This window comes from Lepisosteus platostomus, chromosome 28, assembly GCF_059453375.1.
Source record: "Lepisosteus platostomus isolate fLepPlt1 chromosome 28, fLepPlt1.hap1, whole genome shotgun sequence".
In the NCBI taxonomy this organism is placed as follows: Eukaryota; Metazoa; Chordata; class Actinopteri; order Semionotiformes; family Lepisosteidae; genus Lepisosteus; species Lepisosteus platostomus.
The window spans coordinates 823,905-846,387 of NC_142638.1; the positions used below are offsets into that span (position 1 = coordinate 823,905).

The window sequence follows — 22,483 nt, forward strand, 5'->3', positions numbered from 1 at the left end:
TGTCCAATCCCTTGCTGGACTGCTGCTGAAACCTGTGACTAAAGGGCTTACATTTCCTCTTGCTCATTTTTCAAGTCTCTGAAGATTTTTCCAGTGAAGGTTCAAAGTCATGCAGGATAACGTACTCCAAAAAAACATCCTTTAATTACACAGGAGAGGCTTTAGAAGCATTTATTGTGTACAAACTGTAAAAAATCAAACTAATATTTGCCTTAAATATAAAATTAAAGTATCTACTGTACATACGATAGTGTTTGTTCCCCCTGTTTGAGAAAACCTAGATTATTTGAGATAATAGACTTTAGCATGAACTGTCTCAAAATCAAAATGACTATAATTCAGAGAAAAATCTTTTGATAATCTATTTTAAGTAACTGCTCAGTCTGGTCCAGTGTAGGGTCGCAGTGAGTCAGAGTTTAATCCTACAGGCAGTAGATATGCAGCAGGATACACCCTCGATCGGGTCCCAGTCTGTCACTGGGTGTTCACACAGGAATGGGACCAAGGGAATTCAGAGGCACCAATGAACCCAGACAGCATGTCGTTGGATTGCGGGAGCACATGGAGAACATGCAAACCCCCCACAGAAAGATTCCTGGTCTAGAATCACAATCAAGAACCCAAGAGCTGTGAGGCAGTGGCATTAAATGCCTTGTCACCATTCTGCTTGACCATTCACTCATGTTCAATTAAGTAAAAAATCACCTTACTTTTTAAGATCAGAGAAGAAAAGTATTATGAAACACAGGGAGTAGCTGTTAAAAATTCTACAGCATAACAGAAAATCTTACAGGGTACACGTTTTAGTAGTACAACCAATTTAATCTTGTTAAAAAATGCCTGCTATTGAGAAAAATATAACTCCATTCTCGTCAGATAAAAGAGCTCTTCCCAGAATTCTCTGGTGTGAAGGTGCTAGGTGGCATGTCACATGACCTGATGACATAATATTATCGTATGAAAGAGATCTGTTAGTGTCAATAGCTCCAGTGATCACCCCACCTTCAGGAAGAGTGTTAATCTTTCTTGAGCGACCTCTTGAAATGGAGTAATCCTGATATAAAAGCCCAAGAGCACCTCCTACTGAAGAGATGTTTCCATCTGGTTCTGCCCTGCAGAGCCCAGCCATATTAAATTTGAGCAGCCTAGATGCAGCACAACCACACACAGTACGTAATGTCCTGGGGCCTGTGTGTTCCGCACACCCCCACAGACAGCTGATGTCTCCCTGTGGAGGTGGAGTTTGGGACGTGATTTGGGGATGCTCATTCTAATGTGGCAGGGCCCCACGCCCCGAGGTCGTGTCGGGGAGATCCGGGCGCAGGTCGGGGCGCTGGGCGAGCTCCTCTCCTAACTGTCCTTCTTGTAGCGGGGGGCTCTCAGGCTCCTGGCCATGCTCAGGACGTCCAGGTGCAGGTTGCGTCGGAGGACAGCAGAGCCGCAGGTGAGTGCTCCTGCCAGGGCGCCAGCAAACCCGCACACAAACACGTCCTGACCTGCAGAACAGCCCGCCAGAACATCAGTGGAATCCCCCGCACGAGACGCTCGCTCTCAGAGGCTCAACAGAGACCTGCCGAGGCGCTCCGCTTTAATCTGGCCCTAGTGCCGGGCGCAGTAGGCTGAGTGGCTGATTGGACATCCTGGAAGCCCAGCGCGGAGCTCCAGGACTCCAGGACACTGGCGTGTCGGTACCTGCCGCCCAGTGAGAACATAAGACTGGCTGCTCTCATTTGTGATCTTTCGACCCATTTAGCCCATTTGGCAGTTTCTAACTCACTGATCTGAGGCAGAAACCAGGCTATTAACAACATGGCTGGGCAGCTCGTTCCAGACTCCCCAGAAATACTGTTACTGAAACTTAAGAAGCCTATAAACATTCTTAATTGCTCCATTAACAAAAGCAATAATAATAAATCATCATCATCATCATAATAATATAAAAGTGCATCACTACATCATCAATTTGAATGTCCTCAAATGCATTTTTCTGTATTATAAAATGTTGTTTATGTTGCGGTTATTATATACCCCATGGTGAAAAATACTGTTAAGCCATTATGAAACACTGTAAAATCCTGTAATAAATATTAACACACATCCTTACAATATCATATTGCAGATTTTATATGTAAGCCTGTAATCACTCCACAATTTCCATTACCCTGAAGCATGTGTGGTAAGAGTGCCACAGACATTTATCTAACCTTTACATCCTTGTGAATACTTACAGCTTAACAGGATGGCAAATGTAGGTAGTTACACAGGGGCTTATTCATGTATTTCTTGTTTTGTTGAATCCCCTCTCCTTAACCTCACTGTTTATTTGTGAACAAGATTCCCCCAGGTGTCTGCAAGAGGGTTTGCATTGTCACAGCGGTGACGCCGAGACGTGACAGTATGAACACAAGACGTGCTACTGCACAGAGACTTACCGGTCAAGTAGAGGTTTTTAATGGGAGTCTGGGGGTGGATGGCGATGCTGGCCTCTGGGGTGAAGCGAGCCAGGCTGTGATCGCAGCCATAAATCTCTCCTCGTGGAGCAGCAATGTAGTGCTGGTTTGTTACAGGTGTCCCAGCATCTACATACTCAATCTACAAAGAGCACACAGAGCTGGTTCACTTCACAATGAATGTACCAGAGATACCAAAAAAAAAATCAAGAACAACGCTATACGTTTGGAAACTAATGCATGGGATGGTGATGAAACTCAGGGATTACAGTTGAGATCAAAATTCCTTTATCAGCCATATCACAGATTTTTATTTGAACGTCTGCTGTGCATGAAACATATAACCCGCTTTGAATGGCTTATGAATGAGGAGACCAGCAATCTACACAATCTATTCATCAACTCAGTCTTTTAATCAGTCAGTGTTGTGTAATATGCCCTACTAGCAGTGGAAGAACAATGTAACTTTTAAATTTCTGTACATACAGGGCTGTACTGTATGAGGCCTCCACAGATGTACAGTGTAGCAAGAGTGTGACAGTTCAGAGATGAATGCAGCTGACAACAATGTGTCCTACTCTGGTATTTTTGCAGCGGTCTGGCTATGAAGCTGGCTACCTTGTCTTTGGTTTTTGGGAAGATCTCCACTACTGTGTCCAAGACGGAACTGATGAAGGCCTCTTTCAGCCTCTTGTAGTCTTGTCCCCTGTTTTTGACTCTCTCATCCTTCCATTCGGCAAACCATTCATAGCAGGCATTGGTTATCACAGTCAGAGTGGATTTCCCTGGGCAGAGAACACAGAGAGCTTGAGCAATGTTCACATGTACAGGGTAACACCACACTTCTGTAAGAGAGGAACAGGAATCCCCTACTAAGAAAAATAAATAAACTTCAGGAGCATCACAGTGCTGAATGTAAAGGCCTTGTTTCCAGTTCTAGGTGTGGCCCTGAAACAGACAGAGTGATTGGACCTCCATAAGCTCTGTCCGATGGATGAGATGTAAATATATAAGCAGGAGTAACTGTTTGTCTACAGTTGGTCAATACTACTCTCTGTGAACCATGGGGATAAAGCAGTCTGCTACCTATTCCTAATGTTCATTTAGAGCTTTCAGTCCCAGAGCGTCCTTAAGTGTTTTTCATATAGAAGGGGACCAACATTATCATCACTCAACTCCTGTGTGAGAAGCCAAACTTCTGGAGTGGATGTTTGCCTGCACATGGCTATTAACATGCCTACTCTTTCACAAACTGTCACAGGATTTTTAATGGCACCTGCTACAGCACAGTATCCCCAATCCCCATATTGGGGCATTGATTAGTACTACTGATCCAGAGGGAAGACTGCCCCCTAGTGGTCCACCAACACCAGTTACAGCAGGATCCTGGATCTCATTAGTGTCACGATTGTTGGAGAGAACGCCATTCAAAATATGAAAGACATTTCCTTACAAATTTCATCTAAATACTGGAGTTGAACTTATTCCATTTCCTAAATCCACACCACTGCCTCCAAACATCCCCTGCCTGGAGAGTAAGAACAGGAGCAATGGAACAGGTCCGAATCCCGTCTCTACCTGGGTTTCTTTCCGCCCATGTGGGGTCTTTGGTTGAAGGGGAAGAGATAAAAAGAAAAGGCACGCTTTTAGCAGCTTCTTCCTTCTCAGCTTTCATGTATTTCTCCATCCTAGAAAAGATAAGAGCAGACACAGCTTACCAGGTGCTTGGGGTGAGTCCCCAGACAGCAGCTTACCACATGGTGTGACCATATTCATACTCTTAATGCTGGCCTGGTCCATTAGCAACGTGGAGGAGCCCAGCAGGAAAACTGTATAGTGACTTGTGTAAACAGAAACAAGTAAAGAGCAATGGAAAGGAAAAAGACTGAGCCGTCTTCCCTAAGATCCCAGAAGACAAAGGAAAAAACAACTGATATTCTGTCAGTCTCAGCTGTTTGATACAGTTGTCACAATAAAAGACATTTATATTGTTCTCCATCCTTGGCCTTGGATTAAAAATAAAGGACAAAGGTAATGATAGTACTAATGTTAGTGTTTAAAAGCACACCATAAAATGATAATGTGCAGATATGTTGCAGCAGCAACTCAGTCATGCAGCAGCTTTTTGGTGGGTATGGCAAAGAAAAGAGTTGCTGAGTGAATGTCAGTAGGCAGGTCAGACAAAGAAGCCTTTAAGAGACATTTTTCCAGGACATCAGTGCTAAGTATCTAAGAAATAGTACAGTATCTCCCACTGCAGTGTTTCCATGTTGCTATAGTGAGGACAGAGTTTGTGATTGCTGGATCTAGGTAAAGGGCATCACCTCCAGGTCAACCAGTGCCACTGCTGGCAGCAACCCAATTTTCCTGCTGGCATCCGAGATCTGACCAGATCATACCTTGTAGGTGCTACATGCAGCAGACTAAGCAATGAAACAGATGGATAGAGAGGTAAGCTCACAGTTCATCCAAGTTTGCTTCTGCAAAGATCCAATAGTTGTCGGCCTTCAGTCCAAGTTCTTCCTTTGTCCCATTCAGGCCCATGAAAATGCTCAAGTAACCTTCCCCGTGCTGAACCATGCCAAGCTGAGACTGAATAGCTGCAACAGAGTGCAAAGATCAACCTTCTTATTACACAGGATATGCTGACTATAGTAATGTGGGTATTACTAAAATGGAATACTTTCTGCCCACTGGACAGTCTCTCAGGTTACAATATAAGGAAGCATACGTATTATCGTCAGAAAGTCCACTGACAATCACATATCCTATGAAAAATAAAAGTATGTGTGACACAGCATCTTGCATAAAAATAATTCCAGACCTGTGAGCAAATAATAGACATCAAATGTGTATCAGGGCAAAGAACACAAAACAGCTGTTCACAAGCAGGTATGGTCTTCCATACCAACACGGGATATCGGACGAGATATGAAACACGGACTGCAGCAGCAGTTAGCAGGGAGTGATTTACTGAAGGAGGACAAGCAGACTGGTGGTCTTCTGGGTACTATGCTGCCCAGAATGGCCTGGTACTCATCCCTGAAGACAGCTGCAGCTTGCTAGCAGAAATGTCAGGCAAAGCTAAATGCCTGCTAAACCACTGAGGTCACAACAAGGAAAGGTTTCCAGGAATGTAAACCGCAGGACTGGAGCTGGAGCCTATTCTGGCAAGCAACAGGCGCAAGGTAGGGTACAGAGCACACACTCACACCAGGGCCAATTAACATACCCATGTGTCTTCGGACTTTGCCTAAACACAAGCATGTAAAGGGATAGGATTTGAGCCCATCTGAAAAGATGCAGAGAACATCCAGCCGTCCCTTTCCAGTAACTAATTTATACAGAGTTGCAATGTTCCAGAACTTTACCCAGCAGGCAATTTAGAGATGCCAATTAACCGGGGCGTCACGCCTTCAGACTGGGTGGAAAGTAGAGCATCTGGAAAAAACCCAGACTGACAGATTCGAACCCTGGATCTTGTAGCACTGCCCACCGTGCCACCCTGATCCCGAGAACAGCCAAGTCTAAATTTCGGTTCACTTCTTAAATGTCTACTGAGCTCTATATGAGATCTTAAAATATCAACACTATTCACTTCCTGTCCTTATTAGTTTTAATATATTTGCCATTTTTTCACTCTCTCATTCTGTGGAGCAATTTCTTAATTTAAAAAAACGTCAAACACCTCCTTTAAAGTTGCTGTGTAATAAACAGAGTAGACTGAGCACATTTGCCCTGTGCTCAGATGAAGCTGTGGTGACGCATCACAGCCACATACATGCTGTGTCTCTGTACCTGGGAGGGCCTGGATCTCCTTGGGCAGAAGCTTCTCGTACGTGTTGAAGATCCCTGCGTTGGAGATGACTATCGGCGCGTAGATGTTCACCTCCTCTTGGCCTTTCATCACACTTACTCCTGAAAGCAACAAGAGGACGTCTACAGAAATCCACACTCCATGCTCAAACAAATCCTCAGACCCACTGAAAAATATCTATTCTTATGCCAAGTCACCATTGACTAAACTAGGAAAAGGAAAACACTAGCACTTTTCTAATATCATATTGCTGGACTTTGTTACAGTCAATCCCAGATTCACTTATAAAATTCTGCTGAAATTGTGGCTGTGGTCCACAAACAAACCATGTGGGGTCCTCTGACTGAAAGAGACCAAAAGAAGAAAGATGGAGCAATGAAGGCAAAAGTGAACAAGATACAGAATAAAGCCCATATTCATAAAATATGAAATGTGTGGTAACCACCGTATCATAAAACGACTGCAAATCTTCAGTTGGCATCTACCAAGATTTATGTGTCGTATACTTGTCATCCATACCTTCCTGCCATAGAGGCTCATGGGAAGCTGGAGCCTATCCCATAAGCACCGGGCGTCAGGCAGACTTCAACCAATCACAAGAGTGTGCTCTCACACATGGACAATTTAGGGGCCAGTTAACACAGCAGATGGGTAAAAACCCTAACAAACCTAAGGAGAGCATGCAGTCTCCACACATAAGATGCCTCAGCCCACAACTGAACCCAGGATCCAGCTATGAAGCAGCATCTCCGATCGAGACTTATCCAGAAAAACAAAAAGGCTGAAATTCTCTTTAATGGAGGGTTTTCTTTACCGTAAGCTTCCATGGCCTCGTTCACCAAGATGCGTTGAACAGGCGCACGGACCAAGACGGCGCCCCCAGCTTTTTCAATGATGGGGATCATGTGGTATGCTATCTCACTGGCGCCCCCTTTAGGATACCATGCCCCACCCAAATAGTGACAGAAAATCAGGCTGTGAATGGAAAAACTGGCTTCTTTCGGAATCTTTCCTGGGAAAAAAAACAGAAGACAAAGAAGATTCAGGACAGCAGAATCAGGGTTTTAATATTTTGGCTGTAGTTTTGTAACTCTTGAGTGTGAAATGAGAACGAAATAGTGCAAACAGAAGAATGAACGAAGCCCTTACAGAAGCACTCAGAACTGTAAAAAGGAAACAAAACACGGGGGCACAAAGATATTCTGAGCTCCTGCAGGGAACTGGAGAAATTGGAATTGTTGATAAATGTTGGGACTAAACCCTGAAGGGAGCGGAAATGAAGAACAAGTATTGTTGGAGTGAAACTCCTCCCTCGTTTGCTTTCTCTTCCCTCAACCCTCCAGCGTCGGAAACGGCCATCTGCAGAAATCCAGTCTGCACCATCGCTCGCAGCCCTGTCCCCTCTGAGAAGCTCCTCTGTCCTGTGTGCACCTGCCTCTCACCAATTGCACACAGCCATAGGCAGGAAGGCAGGTCCCTTATTAGGCCATAAAAGCCCATGGGGAATGGGGGGAAAAGGGCCACCATTTTTCTTGACCATCCGACACTGGAGGTGTAGGTGATGTGGTCAGCATCACGCTCCGGCTGACCTATTACCCCCGGAAGGATTAACCCCCGGTACTCATTCGGAAAGCAGGCTGAGAAGACCTGGGAGCCATCTGGAAGGAATTAGAGCTACATCGCTTGACCCTACCTGGGATTGAACCCGGGACATTCCAGTCAGGAGCTAGATGCCCTTGCTGTCTGAGCTACCACGGCTCCATCACACAGCCATACCCTGATTCGTTCACTGCCTCCAGTCTCCATGCCCCGTGAGCCAGAATACTGAAGGAGGAAGGGAGCTGTTGCATTAGAAACTATAGCCACCCACAAGCATGAGGAAGCTCGAGACCGAGGGAGAGACGTCACCTGGCCTGCTCCGCAACCCCTCACTCTCTTCCGAAATCTAGCGTCTACCATAATCTTACATGTGCAGAGGGAGGATTAAGATTGAACTAAAGCCAATGGAAAAATTGTCAACATAAACATCAAGCGTTAAGCTGCCTTAACAGCAGTTTCCTGGCCTCTGCGATGTGTCTTACCATAGGTCCCAAAGATGTAACTAAAGACCGCACGGAGGTCCTCGTTGTCTGTGAGCTCATTCACCACCTCGGTTACACTTCTGGCGGCCATCGTGAAGAACGGAGAAAGCCAATTCACTAGCCTGGTGTAGACGAGGAGCTTGGCCAGCAGGACAGGGATTGTTTTCAAAACAGCCAGAATCCAAATTCCTTTTCCACATTTCTGAAATACACAAGGGAAAACTATGAAACAGCTCTCACTGAATGTGGGGCCAGCACAGTGGCTTCCCTCTGAGATGAATCACCTTTCAACATCAGGAGCTTTCACATAGTCATTACAGGAAGCTGTGCGACAACCTTTGATAAGAATCTCATTGAGAGTAACTCCTGACTGGTGAAGGAGGATATCATCCTGGAATGCAAATATAAAACGTGAGACCAAATAAGTCTTATTTTAAAATGAAGACACTTTTACAGACCTCAGTTGTCACCATTCCTGGACTTCCTAACCTCAGTTTAGCTCGGCCAGTACTGCTGCGAAGCTGGGCATGTGAAATGACCCCACGTGAGAGAAGTGTGGCTACTGACAGCAGGGGCAGGGTCTCTCACCGACCTCAGGAAAACCACAGGAATCACTGTTTCACAGAAAAGTCCAAAGGGTTCGCCAAGAAGGGAGAGCTCCTCTGATTATACACTACTGCTACGCCTGTCATGATGTTTCCATTCTTCAGCAGGCTGAAGCCAAAAACACTGAATATTCATGTTTACTTTATCACACACTGATTTCCATTGTATCAGTGTTGCATATCTACTGTAACACAATGACGACGTGTCGTTTTGCCTCTCAGATATTTCACACATTGCAGGGCCCCTGCAGTGGCAGTGGTTAGCAAAGCTGCTTCACACTGCTGGGGTCCTGGGCTCACTTCCTGGGGTGCTATCCGCATGGAGCTTGCATGTTCTCCCTGTGAAGACATACTGGTAACTTGATTGTTTTTTTGAGAAAATTGGCCCTGCTGTGAGTGTGTGTGAGCTTGTGTGCCCTGTGATGGACTGGCGTCCCACCCAGGGCACATCCTGCCTCATGCCCACTGCTTGCCAGGACAGGCTCCCTTGCAACGCCTAACTGGTTGAAGCAGAGAATGGATGGATTACACATTGCATTTTCTTTAGATAACTAACGCTCCTTGTTAAGGTGCTCTGGCGAACAGCTGCCTGCTTGATGATTAAATTACCTTTACAAGCTCGTAAAACTTATCTATGGCTTCCTCCTCCTCCGGGAAGAACTTCTTCAGCTCTTCTGGGAAGCGCTGCCACCCGCTGTAGATGGGGTAGATCCGTCTGCTCCCAGCAGGACCCAGAACCACCAGGTCGAAGGGGTTGTCTAGACTAGCCCACTGCAGCTGGCCATCGGTCAGCTGATCCAGCATGACGCGGAGTGGTTTGTGCTCCGACAGCTCCCCGATGTAGTGGATTCCTGTTGCCAAGAGCACACGATCAGCAGCGCTCCAGGCCTGGTATGGAAATGGGAATCTGCAACACAGCCCTCACTATCAAACACTCCGAGCAGCATCCTTCCACCACACACACTTACGACACGTTAATGAACGTAATCCTCTTCAAAAGATAAACACATCCGCTGTCATAAAGCCTCTTAGCACCACGTTTTCCAATTTCAGCCTTTTTCTTTCTTCTTGAATAAATGTCGTTTTCATTTTGTATGATTAATGTGCATGTATCATAAATGCAGTTTTAATACAGTGGCCTTTCCTAGAGGCTGTGACGTGGTTTTGTGGGTGCCACCTGCAGCAGTGGTTACCAAACACGGTGCCCAGGATGCCCGTCTATCAGTACGCTCGATGGCAACAGCGGAGGACAGCAAGGCTCTGCCTGATGAAAGGGGAGGAACGAGTTGGGTTTTCTGCAGGTTCCCAGGCAGTGTCTCCTCCAGGACGTGTGCCACTGTGCTCCACCGACCGCCCACTGCCAGGCAGCTGAAAGCAAACTCCCAGCGGCGCAGACAGCGCACCCCGCCCGCGGGCCTCACCGATGTCGAACTCGAAGCCCTTCTCAGTGAAGGTGTGGCAGCAGCCCCCGGCCCGGTCATGCTGCTCCAGGACCAGGACACGCTTGCCGGCCCTGGCCAACATCACCGCCACCCCCAGCCCGCCGGCGCCACTGCCGACCACCAGCGCGTCGAGGCTCTCCGGCACGCGGCTGGGCAGGAACCCTGGAGAGAGCCAACAGACGCCCGCCGTTAGCCTCGGAAAGATCGCCGGCCACTGGCATCGGAAACACCCTCACACCCACACAGCCTACATCAACTACTCGGGGGAGTGAGTCTTGGACTCTGCCTGCATAAAAATAGCAGACACCTGCCCACAGCCCCCAGGACTCAGGCAAACAGCCCAGATACCTTTAGGGGCAAAAGCCCCGAGGCATTCCTGCAAGTACAGTGATCTAGAAATGTCCCAGCCGGGGTTATAAACCTCTTCAGTTATTATTGTAAGGTGGTCCTGCTTTAGTCTATCTGTAAAATTGAGCTTTTTAAGTCTGCCTTGTGCAAATCAAAACCACATTATTACAGGCATTCGGAAGATTCGCCACTTCCGACTTTTATTTTGATTTACATACACTTCCTGATCGCTTAATGCCGCCACCTTCTCCCTAAACTCCTGCAGGAAATGTTTTCGTACGGTTGCAAAACTGAGCCTGAGCCACCAAGCGACCTTTAACCCCCCAGACATGCGATCTAAAGAAAAGACACACGAAGTAGGACAACTCGCGACAAATACACATAATATATATATATATTTTTAAAAAAGAACAGTGTTCGAATCAAAACGATAGAAAATAAAAAAACAATCCGTTTTCTGATTCAAAAGGCAAACGTGCGCGCATTAATCCCTTTTAAGCGGAAAGCCCAATGGCTTTGAAACGTCGAACTTGTTCCTCGGTTCTGCAGAACTGTTGGGAACATGACGGAGCTTCGGGTCGGAACCGCTGTGCGCCCGGTGCTCCGAGCCCAGCGGTGTGGGCGCACAGCCCTGGCCGCCGCTCACCTTGTTTCAGGACCTTGTTTTTCTCCTGCTTGCTCCGCACCAGAGCCCTCGGCGGCTCTCGCGTATCCCGGGCAAACGGGTTCGGTCCAGCTCTGCGGGCGACATACTTGTGCAGCAGCACAATGACAACTAAAGCCACGAATATCGAGGTGTACAACATCTTCAGCGCGGTCCCGGCGAGCAGTTACCTCTCTCTCACACACACACACCTTACTCAGATAAGCCCCTCCTGCTCCTCTCCATTGGTCGGCCCTGCTGTCTGTCCGGCGTGTTGTTGATGGAGGCCGCAGCGCTTTTCCTTATTCGTTTAATCAGCTCTGATTTTGTCAAGCGTCTTTTGTTCGCTTCTCAACGGTCTCTCATTGTCTTATTTTTTTAAGGTACTACTAAAATATAGTAGTATAAGGTAGGGCGTCCCCTCTGTTCAGAAATAACAATAATAATTCTTTACGCTTTCTGGACACTCCACTCAAAGCGCTTTAAGGGTCACGGGGCTCCCCTCCACCCTCACCAGTGTGCAGCCCCACCTGCATGATGCGCCAGAGCGCTCAGCACACAGCAGCTCTCACTGGGGAGGAGAGCAGAGTGATGAAGCCAATTTATAGTTAGGATTTAATAAGAGGCCAAGACTGGTAAAGGACAAATGGGAAGTTTGGCCAGGCCGTCGGGTTAACACAGCTACTCTTTCCGAGGGACACCCTGGGGTTTTTAATGACCACGGAGAGTCAGGAATTTGGAATTACGTCTCATCCGAAGGACACCGCTTGTTTACAGTGTTGCGTCCCCGTCGCTATACGGGGTCATTAAGACCCCACACAGGCTGGAGTGAGCGCCCCCTGCTGGCCCCACTAACACCTCTTTCAGCAGCGGTTCAGTTTTCCTCAGGAGTCTCCATCCAGGTGCTGGACGGGCTCACACTGCTGAGCTTCTGGAGGTTGTCAGTTGTGAGTTGCAGGGTGATATGGCTGCTGACTAAGCAGTTAATTAAATAATTTTCGTACTTGGTTTCACTTAGGGTTATGCTTAATGACTTGACCTTGTTTTCTAAAAAATAGAAGAGGTGAAACGGCTATTCTATGTTTATAGGAGATGGTGCGTTGTTTTGGATCGTCAATGTAATTCTGCGCAGACTCTTCCCAACTATCCAATCAACTGACCTCCTAATTCGGAATATATTTGGGTTTTTATGTCTCTTTTAATTGATAACAGCTTAAAACCACGGAAAAACCATATATATGTCTAGTTTAACCTTAACTGGATCAGTAACACATTTTTCCAATTGCAGATCGGTTTGTAACTCAAGAATAGCGATGAAGCAATGTCTGGCTCAGCAGTTTTGCTGGAGATTTGTTTTTCCGCTCCCAGTTTGCACGTCTCGGCCTCCGTTGGGGTCAGTCTAAAGAGAGTCCAAGAAAGTTTCATCGGCGGTAAAAATCTGTCATGCTCAGACAGGCCGACATGCCTGTGAACGCACTTTTTAAAAGAGTAAAACAGCGCAATTCCCCCAAACAACAGCAAAACTGTGATTAACAGGCAGTGAACACAAGGGGGAGCGCTTGAACTGCAGTTATTCAATAAACTGCCCGTCAGCGACTTTGTAACGCGACTCTCACTCGATTGTATGGGGATACGCGGGTTTCCAAAGAATTAAGACTCATTAAACAAAGCCTTATTAAGAAAAGACAGTAGGCACTCTGACCTGAGTGATTATTTACAGGCTACAATTCTTAAACACAGTTATTTAATGTTATTTAAAGCTGTTTTACTAATAAACGACAAAGGTACATTGTGATGGGTAGCACAGTGGCACTGTGGTACTGTAGGTGCAGCTTCCTCACAGTTCTCCCAGATTTCTTCCCAAAGACATGTTCCCCTGTCTAACTGATCTCTGACTCCTGTGTGTGAGAGCCCTGTGATGGACAGGCCCTGCATATCAGCCATCACTGTCTGAAGCAGGGGTGACTCTTGCTGGTGCAGGAGCTGTTGCTTCAAAGAAACCTAGAAAAGACGACCAAGGAGACACAGACCCTCCTGGACAAGGATTGCCCTCCCTTGTGTGAACTTTGCCATTTGTACAATTGATCTACTTAGTTCACGAAGTCTGTGTGTGGGGGGGAGATTTAACACAACTGTCCAGGGAATGCTTCAATTGGAAAAACAGTTAAATGAACTTGCAGCTCCCACAAAATGAGTTGAATACCTGTCAGCTAGAAGACAGAAACAGCTGGAGGAGAGACAGAGTTACTGTTAGTCCGCTGCACAGAAGTGCAGTGCTTAGGGTGGCCATCTGGACCCACTGCCTTCAGGACAGGGAAATATTTTAGAGCTGTCTGTAAGCTGGGATGAATGGCTGGATACTGTTGCTTACTTGTCGCACACGGCAAGCTGTGTCTTGCTGCCTCCGCCTTCAGTCACAAGAGGAGAATAGCTGACTGACTGGTGTGACTGATGTCATCTGGGAGTGTGAGTCCAGATTCTGGTGATCCGTTAACAGGAGGATCCTAACGCTTTCAGCTGTGAAGAAAGTGAAATATTAGGAATAAAAAAAAATGCTGGAAATCTATTTTATTCCATGGCGTAGAACACTGTTGTATTTTTTCACAGCTTTGGCTTAATTAAAAAGCCAGTTCCTTTTACTTTAAAGGATCCTTTAGTATTCTTGTCTTGTGTGACAGGGCCCTGAGGACGAGAGGACCAGATGGCCACCCTGGCTTTCTGTAGTCTTGAAAGGATTACCGTTGTATTGTACAGCTGGGCTGAATGCAGTGGGTCAGCCTGCCCTGCCCCTGCAGGGCCTTGATTCATACACAGGTACAGTATTCCAGGCTTCTGTAGATCATCATCTCTTTCAGCCGCTAGGAAAATGGTTAAATTGATCTAATTAATGTTTAATTGGAATTAATTGTGCTTTCATGGCCTCTGGTTGTAAATGGTTTATCCTCCAAACTGAGGCACCTGTTAGATTTCAGCCCCTGAGGAGCAGGACTCTTTGCTGTGATGTGCTGCACAGTAGCACGGTCTCTCCAGAGCTGTGTGACTGTCGAGTCCTCAGACCCCCCGGCCTCTGCACAGCTCTTCTCGCCCTGCAGCGCCATGTCTGCTCGCAGCCTTGCTGGGATGCTCCGGCTGTTTGCCCTGCAGGTCTGTGGTCAGGGGAGGAGTTTCGCATCACTGAAAGTTCACGCAGAAGCTTCTAGAATAGTGCTCCCCTGCACAGCCCCACTAACTCCAGCAGAGCATAAGCACAAGAAAAGCTGTATTAAACCTACTGCTTCTGCTAAATTAAACTTCATTCATATAATTAATTAGATACTGTATGCTTAGTAATAAATACTAAGGTACTTGTAGTAAAGCTTGTTTTATGATGTGTTTGCTGAGCTTATATTACAACAGCAAAAGCAACAACGAGGAATCCGAGCACTTACAGACAGAGCTACATTGACAGCATTTTGACTAAGGGTTTTAAAACTGCAATTATAAAGTAGCTGACACACCAGTCTTAATATTTAAAGTGGGTTTCCTTTATATGCTTTGTATTTGTGCAAATTAATGTTAAGAGTAGTTTTCTGCAGTAATAATATGTTTAAGTGAGCTGTGCTGTGCTTTGTCGTGATTTACAGTACTCTCACTGGTTATTACTTAGCTTTGTGTTGTTCTGTTTACCTTGTAAATAACAGAGCAAAAGATTAAAGCAGAGCCGAAAAATTCAAAAGCTATAATGGATCTCTGTCAAACACCATATGGAAATTCAGAAGCATTGAGTGTTTAAAAAAAGGAACATGAGGCCGTCTCCAGAGATCCACATTCGGGTATATAAATGAAATGTAGCAAAGCAGGCAGTCTCTCTGTGTTCCACAGAAATCTGACAGGCATAGCAGAATTTCTAATGGGAAGTTGTTGCTTTTTCTGCACAAGCAGGGAAGGGGAGGAAGGAGCAGGTGAATCAGCCTCAGACAAAAACAGGCCGCGCTCCCTGAGGACACACAGACAGGACAGAGCCATGGCACGCCGTGGGAGTGGTGGAGAGTGCGCGCTCGGTGTTTCCTGAGAGGGGAAGAGGCCGAGGGAGGTGTGAGGGATCTGGGAAGGGTAGCGTCTAGCCTCGCTCTCTCCGGAGGAGAAAGACCACAGTCCCAGACACACACCTTACAATTCTGAGGCTGTTAGTGTGATGCCTAAAAAGCAGTTCTCAGACTAGATACTTCATGCGTCTGTCTCTACCTGCTCATCTTGTGTATTTATCTGTGTATGAATCCCAGGGCACTCTCTCGTTCACAGCCTTTCTAATGCTCTGCTTTACCTACAGCACTTTTGTTTGTTTACCTGCCTGCAGACACACTGGCAGGCAGAGTTTTGTGGCCGGTTAGGAATCCTGAGAGGTACAAAATATACAAAAGGAAAACATAGTCTCTAAACAAGCTTCTCATGAGAAGAGAGTTTTCAAGGAGAGAGTTTTACTGGTGTCTTAATGCCAGTCTCCCAGATTTCCATGTCTTTGGAAGCTCGTGATTCTCCTTAACAAGCTCATGTTCCTGCTCTCTCTCATTCTCCCTCTCCCCTAGTAGAAACATTGCTTTTTTTATTTCTAAGAAATTTAAGGGTGGATCTGAACTCTCCTCCTTTATTTTAATATGTAGGAGCTCAGGTCTACAAGAATCGTTATCAGCATCTTCAGCATCAATTTGCTCTTGAGTTTAATATAACAATGCACTCTTGTGGAGCTATCTCAAGTAGAGCGAAGATGAGCACATTCTTTCCTAGAATTGTATCATTCTAAAAAATGTTAGATGAAAATGTCCATATCACTTCAAGGAAATTCAAGGTTCTTCGTTTAAAATTCCTTTCTAAGTTGTGAAAAGAATCTACCATCAAAGGCAACAGTTACTGTATCTTGGGACTTTTTCCTAATTAGTGAAGGCTCCTGGGGACGTCTGTGTGCTGCTGTTAGGCAATAATATATTCAAATAGCCTCCCACATGTCTAAAAGCCATGCTATTGAGCTATTATGATGCTAAGATGATGCAATTCACTTAGATATTATAATAAAAACTTTTAAACTACCCTTCTTAGGCTCTGTCTCTGCATTATCTAGTATTATCTGGTATAATCTTAATTATAACAGTGAGCCAGACTGTACCTCAGTGTTTGTGCAGTGACGCTGGTGTATACATATACCGTATGAGCAGATGTTTGTTTTAACTGTAAAACTTCTGCGTGTGTCAGAGAAAAGCTCTTCTGTTTTTTTTTATCAGGCAGCTTATTTTTGCTTTAATGTGCAAAAAAACACTTCAAATAAAATCACGCCAAGAATTATTATTATTAATTATTTGTATTTTATATAGCAAAAAGTCACCTTTTACTGTCGTGCAGAAAGGGTGGCTCAGTAATGTGGCTGCTGGTGCTACTGTCTTGGCTCTGGGATCCTCTGTGATTCAGTTCCAGACGGGGCACATTCTGTGTGGAGTCTGCGTGTCCCTATCACGTTGGCATGGACTCTTGCTGGGAGCTCTGGTTACATCTTTCCCAGAGACATACTTTCTGTGTTATTTGGTGTCTCTAAATTGGCATTGTGTGTTTGCATGTCCTGCATTGAGCTCCACACTTTCAGGATAGGCTCTGAGATGTCATGACCTTCCCTAGGAGTCGCTGTCTGGTAAAGGACACCTGAGTCAATCGGATCTAATAGGTACATTGAAGGATAAAATACTGCAACACATCATATTAGCTGATTGTATGTCATTAGACCAGCGAGTTCATGTGATCAAGTGAACTGTTCAGTGTGAATTTAACACTGCTAAATGACAGGCTTGGTTTCTGTTCACCCATTAACTAATAACTGTCGTTACAGCAGTAGAAAATACTAGTGGAGGCTTTGAGAAAAGTGTTGTGGATCATAACACACACATATGCTAACTCCTTATTCAGTCTAATACCTTTGCATAGCAGTTTCATACACAACCTTCACTCACAGAGAATTCCATTGCAATTGTAAGATTTAGGTAAACGTTCAGATTTCAGATATCTACAGAACAGGAAGGGCTTTTCCAGAGAGAGAGATTCTGTACTATAGAGTATGTTATCAGTTTTAATACGCAGCTCTTTAGGATACAGATATAGCACCATGAAACTGGTAGTTCACAGATCTGCAGATTCCATTTTGTGAATTGTGATCTCATAATAAAAACAGGAGGACGTTCAGGTGGATTGCATCCTCTTACATTAACTAAATTTAAATTATGCAGCATAAATTTACATATGGACAGCAGCAACTGTTTTTCTAACAGTTAATGACTCTAAGGGAGCTGTAAAACAAATAATTAATTTGAATATTTTCTGCTTTCAAAACTCAAATTTCATTTTTAATATCCTTTTGCTGAAGAGTTCGCTAATGCCATTACCTTCATTCACTCCCCAGTCTGGGGAATGCGATGATTACATTTACTCCACTCTGGATGAATTCATTCCTCTACATGCAGTTAATACAATTGGTTCAAAAGTAACAATTTCATTCAAGCAATACCACATACTCTATTTAATGAGCTGACAAAAGCATCTCTCCAATTGTTTAAAAAATATTTTTAGTATAACAAATTACCACCTGATTTTGATGCATTAATTTCCCCTTGAACTCATCTTTAAGGCGTCAGTGAGTTCTATGTGCCGGCCTAAGAGATGAATAAGACAATCAGAGTGGCTCTGAAAGTGAGAATCAGCATTCAGCATTGTAAGACCCTCAGGGGTAGAGTCAATTCTTTGTGAAATAATTCATGATGAATTTATTAAAAGAGGTCCACACTTGCTCTGTGCGACTAATTACAATGAGGAAATTCACATCATTTTTGAACAAAAAAGATGCTGCTGCTGGCTGTTGAAGCCCATACAAAATACAAAGTACTGTAGTTGTGTCTGCAGTATCGTCCAAGCAGAGGGATCATAAGAGATTGCATTAGCATAAACACTATTGGATATAGAGAGTCCAGAGAGGCTGAATCAGAGAACATTTCCCACACAGGCTAAGCAGGCTATTGGCTATGGCTGAGCAGCTTTGGTTTGACCGGTAACATCTCCCCAAGGCAAATGTCTTAAACAGATGGTATCCTGGATGGAAGGAGCCCTTGACAATCTTTTCTGCTCACTTCTTTAGACTGAGTTTATGCAGGTCTTCAGTAAATGGCAAATGGCAGCCAGTGACTCTCTCTGCACAGTGGACGATGTGTTGCAAACGCCTCTAGAATGGACAGACATGTTGCCAAACCAAACGGTTCTAGAAGCTGAGAGAATGCTCTCAATAATGCCTCTAAAAAACTGAAAGGGAATGGGCTGGGAAACACTGAGATTTTTCCATTGATGCAGGAAATACAATCTTTGGTGGCGCGTTTTCTTTGTGATGCCGATAACATTTGCATCTGTTTTAAGGGATGTGTAGATTTCCACCCAGATGCATACTAAAAGATCCCTAAAAAAGTAACTAAGGCAAATTCTCATTGCAATTAAACATGTGGCCACTGACGTGATGGACACTTCTTCATTGAGCTTTAATGCTTGTGGTTTTGAATAGAGGGAAACTAAATGACAGACAAAAACACAACAGATGCAAATAAGGAAAGGATTTTAGAGGATGTTAGAACTCCTCTATATAAGGGCCATCAACACAGACTTATATACTGCATGTGAATAACAAAGGAAGACAATATGTGTTCAAGAAGAAAAGTAGGCATCCTTTAAAGAAACTTTGAAACCAGACCAAAATATAAGGTGGCTTTTTTTAAAGAAGGATTATGGATCAAAAACAAAACAAGGGTTCAGGGTGCTGTTTTGTTATCTGAGTATGAACAAATCGGCATTGCCAATGTGAACTAAAACAGTAGGCACAGTTTGTTTTTACAGACTGGGTGGTGACCATATGTCGAGAGAGAGCAGAACTGGTGAGTGCATGACACATATAAACATGCCACTGTAATAAGCAGCTCAGGAGGGAGAAGCTGCAGCCATGGCAACAGGACGAGGCCCACTAACAAACAGAAAGATACAAGAGACCTGCCGCTACTTAACGGGCACCTGATGGGGAGGTGCCCATGTTCTCTTTGGGGGTTGGGGTGCAGTTATCATCGAGTCACAAAAAAACACCTTCAAAACACTCTGGGGACAACGACAACACAGTGGAAGGAGGATGCATTTCAGGACATTGCCAAGCCTGTCAGTGAGGCTCTGTGGGGTCCTCTTGAGGCGTGAAAGGATGAAGTACCTTTGCTTGCCCCCTTCAGCACGGCTGCGTCTCTGATCATTCTCAAAGATCATGAAGCAGGCTGATTACAATGATGATTACAAGGTTGGTACTCTATCATTATCATGTGAAACAGGTGGTCAAAGGCCCAAAGTCTACCAGAAAACTACCAGGCCTGGGGCAGGATGTTACAACTGATAGGCTGCTTAACAACTTTGAAGTCATCCAGCGGGTTTATGGGAGGTGTAGTCCGCATAGGCAATGTTGCACCTCTGAGCTACACTAGACAGTTTTCTGTACTGGCTCCCCACAATTTGTGTTGACCTGTGCACCCAGAAGCAGCTGCCTGCTATAGAGAAGCAATAGCAGAGGGAAACATGAACATACCCCTGCAGCTGAAGCACTGAAGAACAATGGCATCTGGCGAGGTGTTCTTGGGTAATTCTTGTCAAACCAGCTATTGACATGACATACACTCAAAATGGTAATCTCTGAGCTCTGCCTACACTCCTAATGAGGGCTTTTACTGTTTGATTCGGTCAAGTTACTGTGCAGTTTGTGTCCAGGTCTTCTTTGTGAGTGCTATGGCTTGAAATGAAAATTTGCTGCTTCTCAGCTTGTCATTGGAGAACCGCAAGTCTGCCAAAAAATATCAGCTTTGTGACGGTGCACTGGAGAAAAGTCCTATGAGTGTCAAGCTTACAATGTGAATAATTTACCACCTCATGTTACAACAAATTGAAAGTCCCAGGAGGCTTTTTTTTTTAACTGTGAATGTGTCACACTGAATTCCTTTTTTGCCTTTATTTCTTCTGCTAGTAAATTAAAATAAGCTTTGATTTTTTTCTACTTCTAGGAAACAAAGACCATTAAATGTCTCTGTGGCATTAAAAGGAAAATGCATTCAGTGACAGGTTTCCCTGTGAGCTATTTCCATTGATTTAGGTGGATTGACCGTAAGATTTGAGAACCAAGCATATGAAGCTGTGTCCTTGTGACAGAAATAATTCATAAAGCTCTAGCAAGTAAACACTGTGTTCCAGGAAAGAAGGTGCCTGGTAATTCATTACTTAGCAACAGTGTAATATACCAAACAAGTGTGCTCTGACCTTCAGTCTGCCCTGATATCTTCCAACAGTGCCTGTCTCAGTGAGCATTTGTTAGTGAACTTCCTGAATAAACTTCTACAAAACGTGATATATATATATACAGTACTTTGAAACTATATTTATATATGGGTCCTGTATGTGTATACATGGGTACAAATACAGTTCATGCATAATTGGAAAAGTCCTGAGGATAATATACAGTAGAGGAAATTCCATCAATACCAATGAAACAGTCCTATTTTTAAAGCACAATTTACACACTCTTACAGACTGATTATAACCTGACGGACACATCCCTGATGTTGACATGCTGCTACTACTCTTCCGCGATACTTAGATTCAAAGAATCTCTGGGTATAAGTGAAAATCTGGCATGTTAAATTCTGGACAAGGTAAAGAACTGGGATTTCAGATTTGGCTTCACCTTTACTGAAACGTTTAAAGAATGCAATGGACACTTTTAATTAGTGTAAATTAAAAGTTCACTCCCTCCAAAAAAGAAAAATAGTTTAACATTTGTACCACAAATCATAGGTACAATCATAAAGGTATGAGCTTCAACAATCTAGCCAAAGTCTACAATTTTTCCCCACTATCATATCAACTTTGTCTGGTATCAGTACAGCTTAGTGTGCGTGTGAAGAAACCACACTTGACATTAGCATCTTTATTTTACATTTATCAGAATCTTCAAAAACCCAATGACAACAACTCAAAGTAAACTATACTATACATGAGCAGCCAATGTACAGTGTTGGAGTAGCTAGTCCATCACATTGACCCATCAAAGCTAACTGACACATTGTTGGGTACTACTTGTCATTCATATCCCTTGATTCTCACAGTTCCTCCATAAAGCATTTTACCTGCTTTTTACGCTACAAAATGCAGATCTCTCAGGACTAACCATGAGCTTATAATAAAAGGTCTGAAATGTCTTTAGAAGATCTTCATGGAATGGTGTTTCTGCACAAAGAAGGAAAAATATTGACTGAAAAGAGAAGACCAATGCAAAGCACACATCGGACCTACAGTATATACAGTATACATCAGGGAGGTGATATTCAATAACATCTGAACCTACGCGAGTAACATGATTCCTCAGACTTCAATGAGACATTAACAACAAATAGAAATGGTGCAGTCAGGCTCCTTCAAGCTGTGCCCTTGCCCTGGAAAAAAGCTGGCCCAGAAAAGGCTTCTGCTGAATGTTCTCAGCCCCCTGGTTAGGGCAGCACAAACTGCACATTAGTAGCCAGTAGTTACTGCAGCGCAGTGGTAACAACAGGAAAGAGGGGAAGCAGAGAAGCAGAGAGATTGAGGGTTCCATCTACAGTAATTTCACCAGCATGCAGCAGTCAGTAACTGCAGATATATCACAGTGCAATACATCACTCAGGCTTTTGTACACTGCAGAAAGGGCAAGAGATACATGACAGCTATTTGATTTCCATTAGACACACACACAAAGTGAGGTGGCCTTGTGTGTCACAACGATACAGGTGTTCTTTCAGCTCTGAAGCACAGCCTGCCGGGCTCATACACTGCAAGGATCGTACTTTGGGGGGCTCTTAGAGGGTTTTCTTTAAAGGAGTGGGGGTACAGTACATCACATGACAAGAAATCGCTCTCAGTATAAAACAAAAAAACAACAACATTGTACTAGAACATGTAATTTCTATAAGCATTGGCACTATTAATGATAAAGTATTGAAAGCAGAAAAACATGCTGACAGATCTGCATTTTTTATATGGCATTAT

The 22,483-nt window shown here is 44.4% G+C and overlaps 1 protein-coding gene across 1 annotated transcript; it reads right to left on the bottom strand.

Moving 5' to 3' along the window:
- Window positions 1-117: 117 nt before the first annotated feature.
- On the bottom strand, window positions 118-12,868 carry LOC148638522 (all-trans-retinol 13,14-reductase-like). The gene is made up of 11 exons (XM_088622848.1): window positions 11,390-12,868; window positions 10,375-10,557; window positions 9,563-9,804; window positions 8,349-8,550; window positions 7,082-7,279; window positions 6,249-6,368; window positions 4,912-5,050; window positions 4,029-4,138; window positions 3,069-3,235; window positions 2,433-2,592; window positions 118-1,496 (listed from the first exon to the last, which is right to left on the bottom strand). Exons 1-11 carry the CDS (start codon window positions 11,547-11,549, stop codon window positions 1,351-1,353), a joined length of 1,827 nt encoding a protein of 608 aa, XP_088478974.1. The 5' UTR covers window positions 11,550-12,868; the 3' UTR covers window positions 118-1,350.
- Window positions 12,869-22,483: the final 9,615 nt, after the last annotated feature.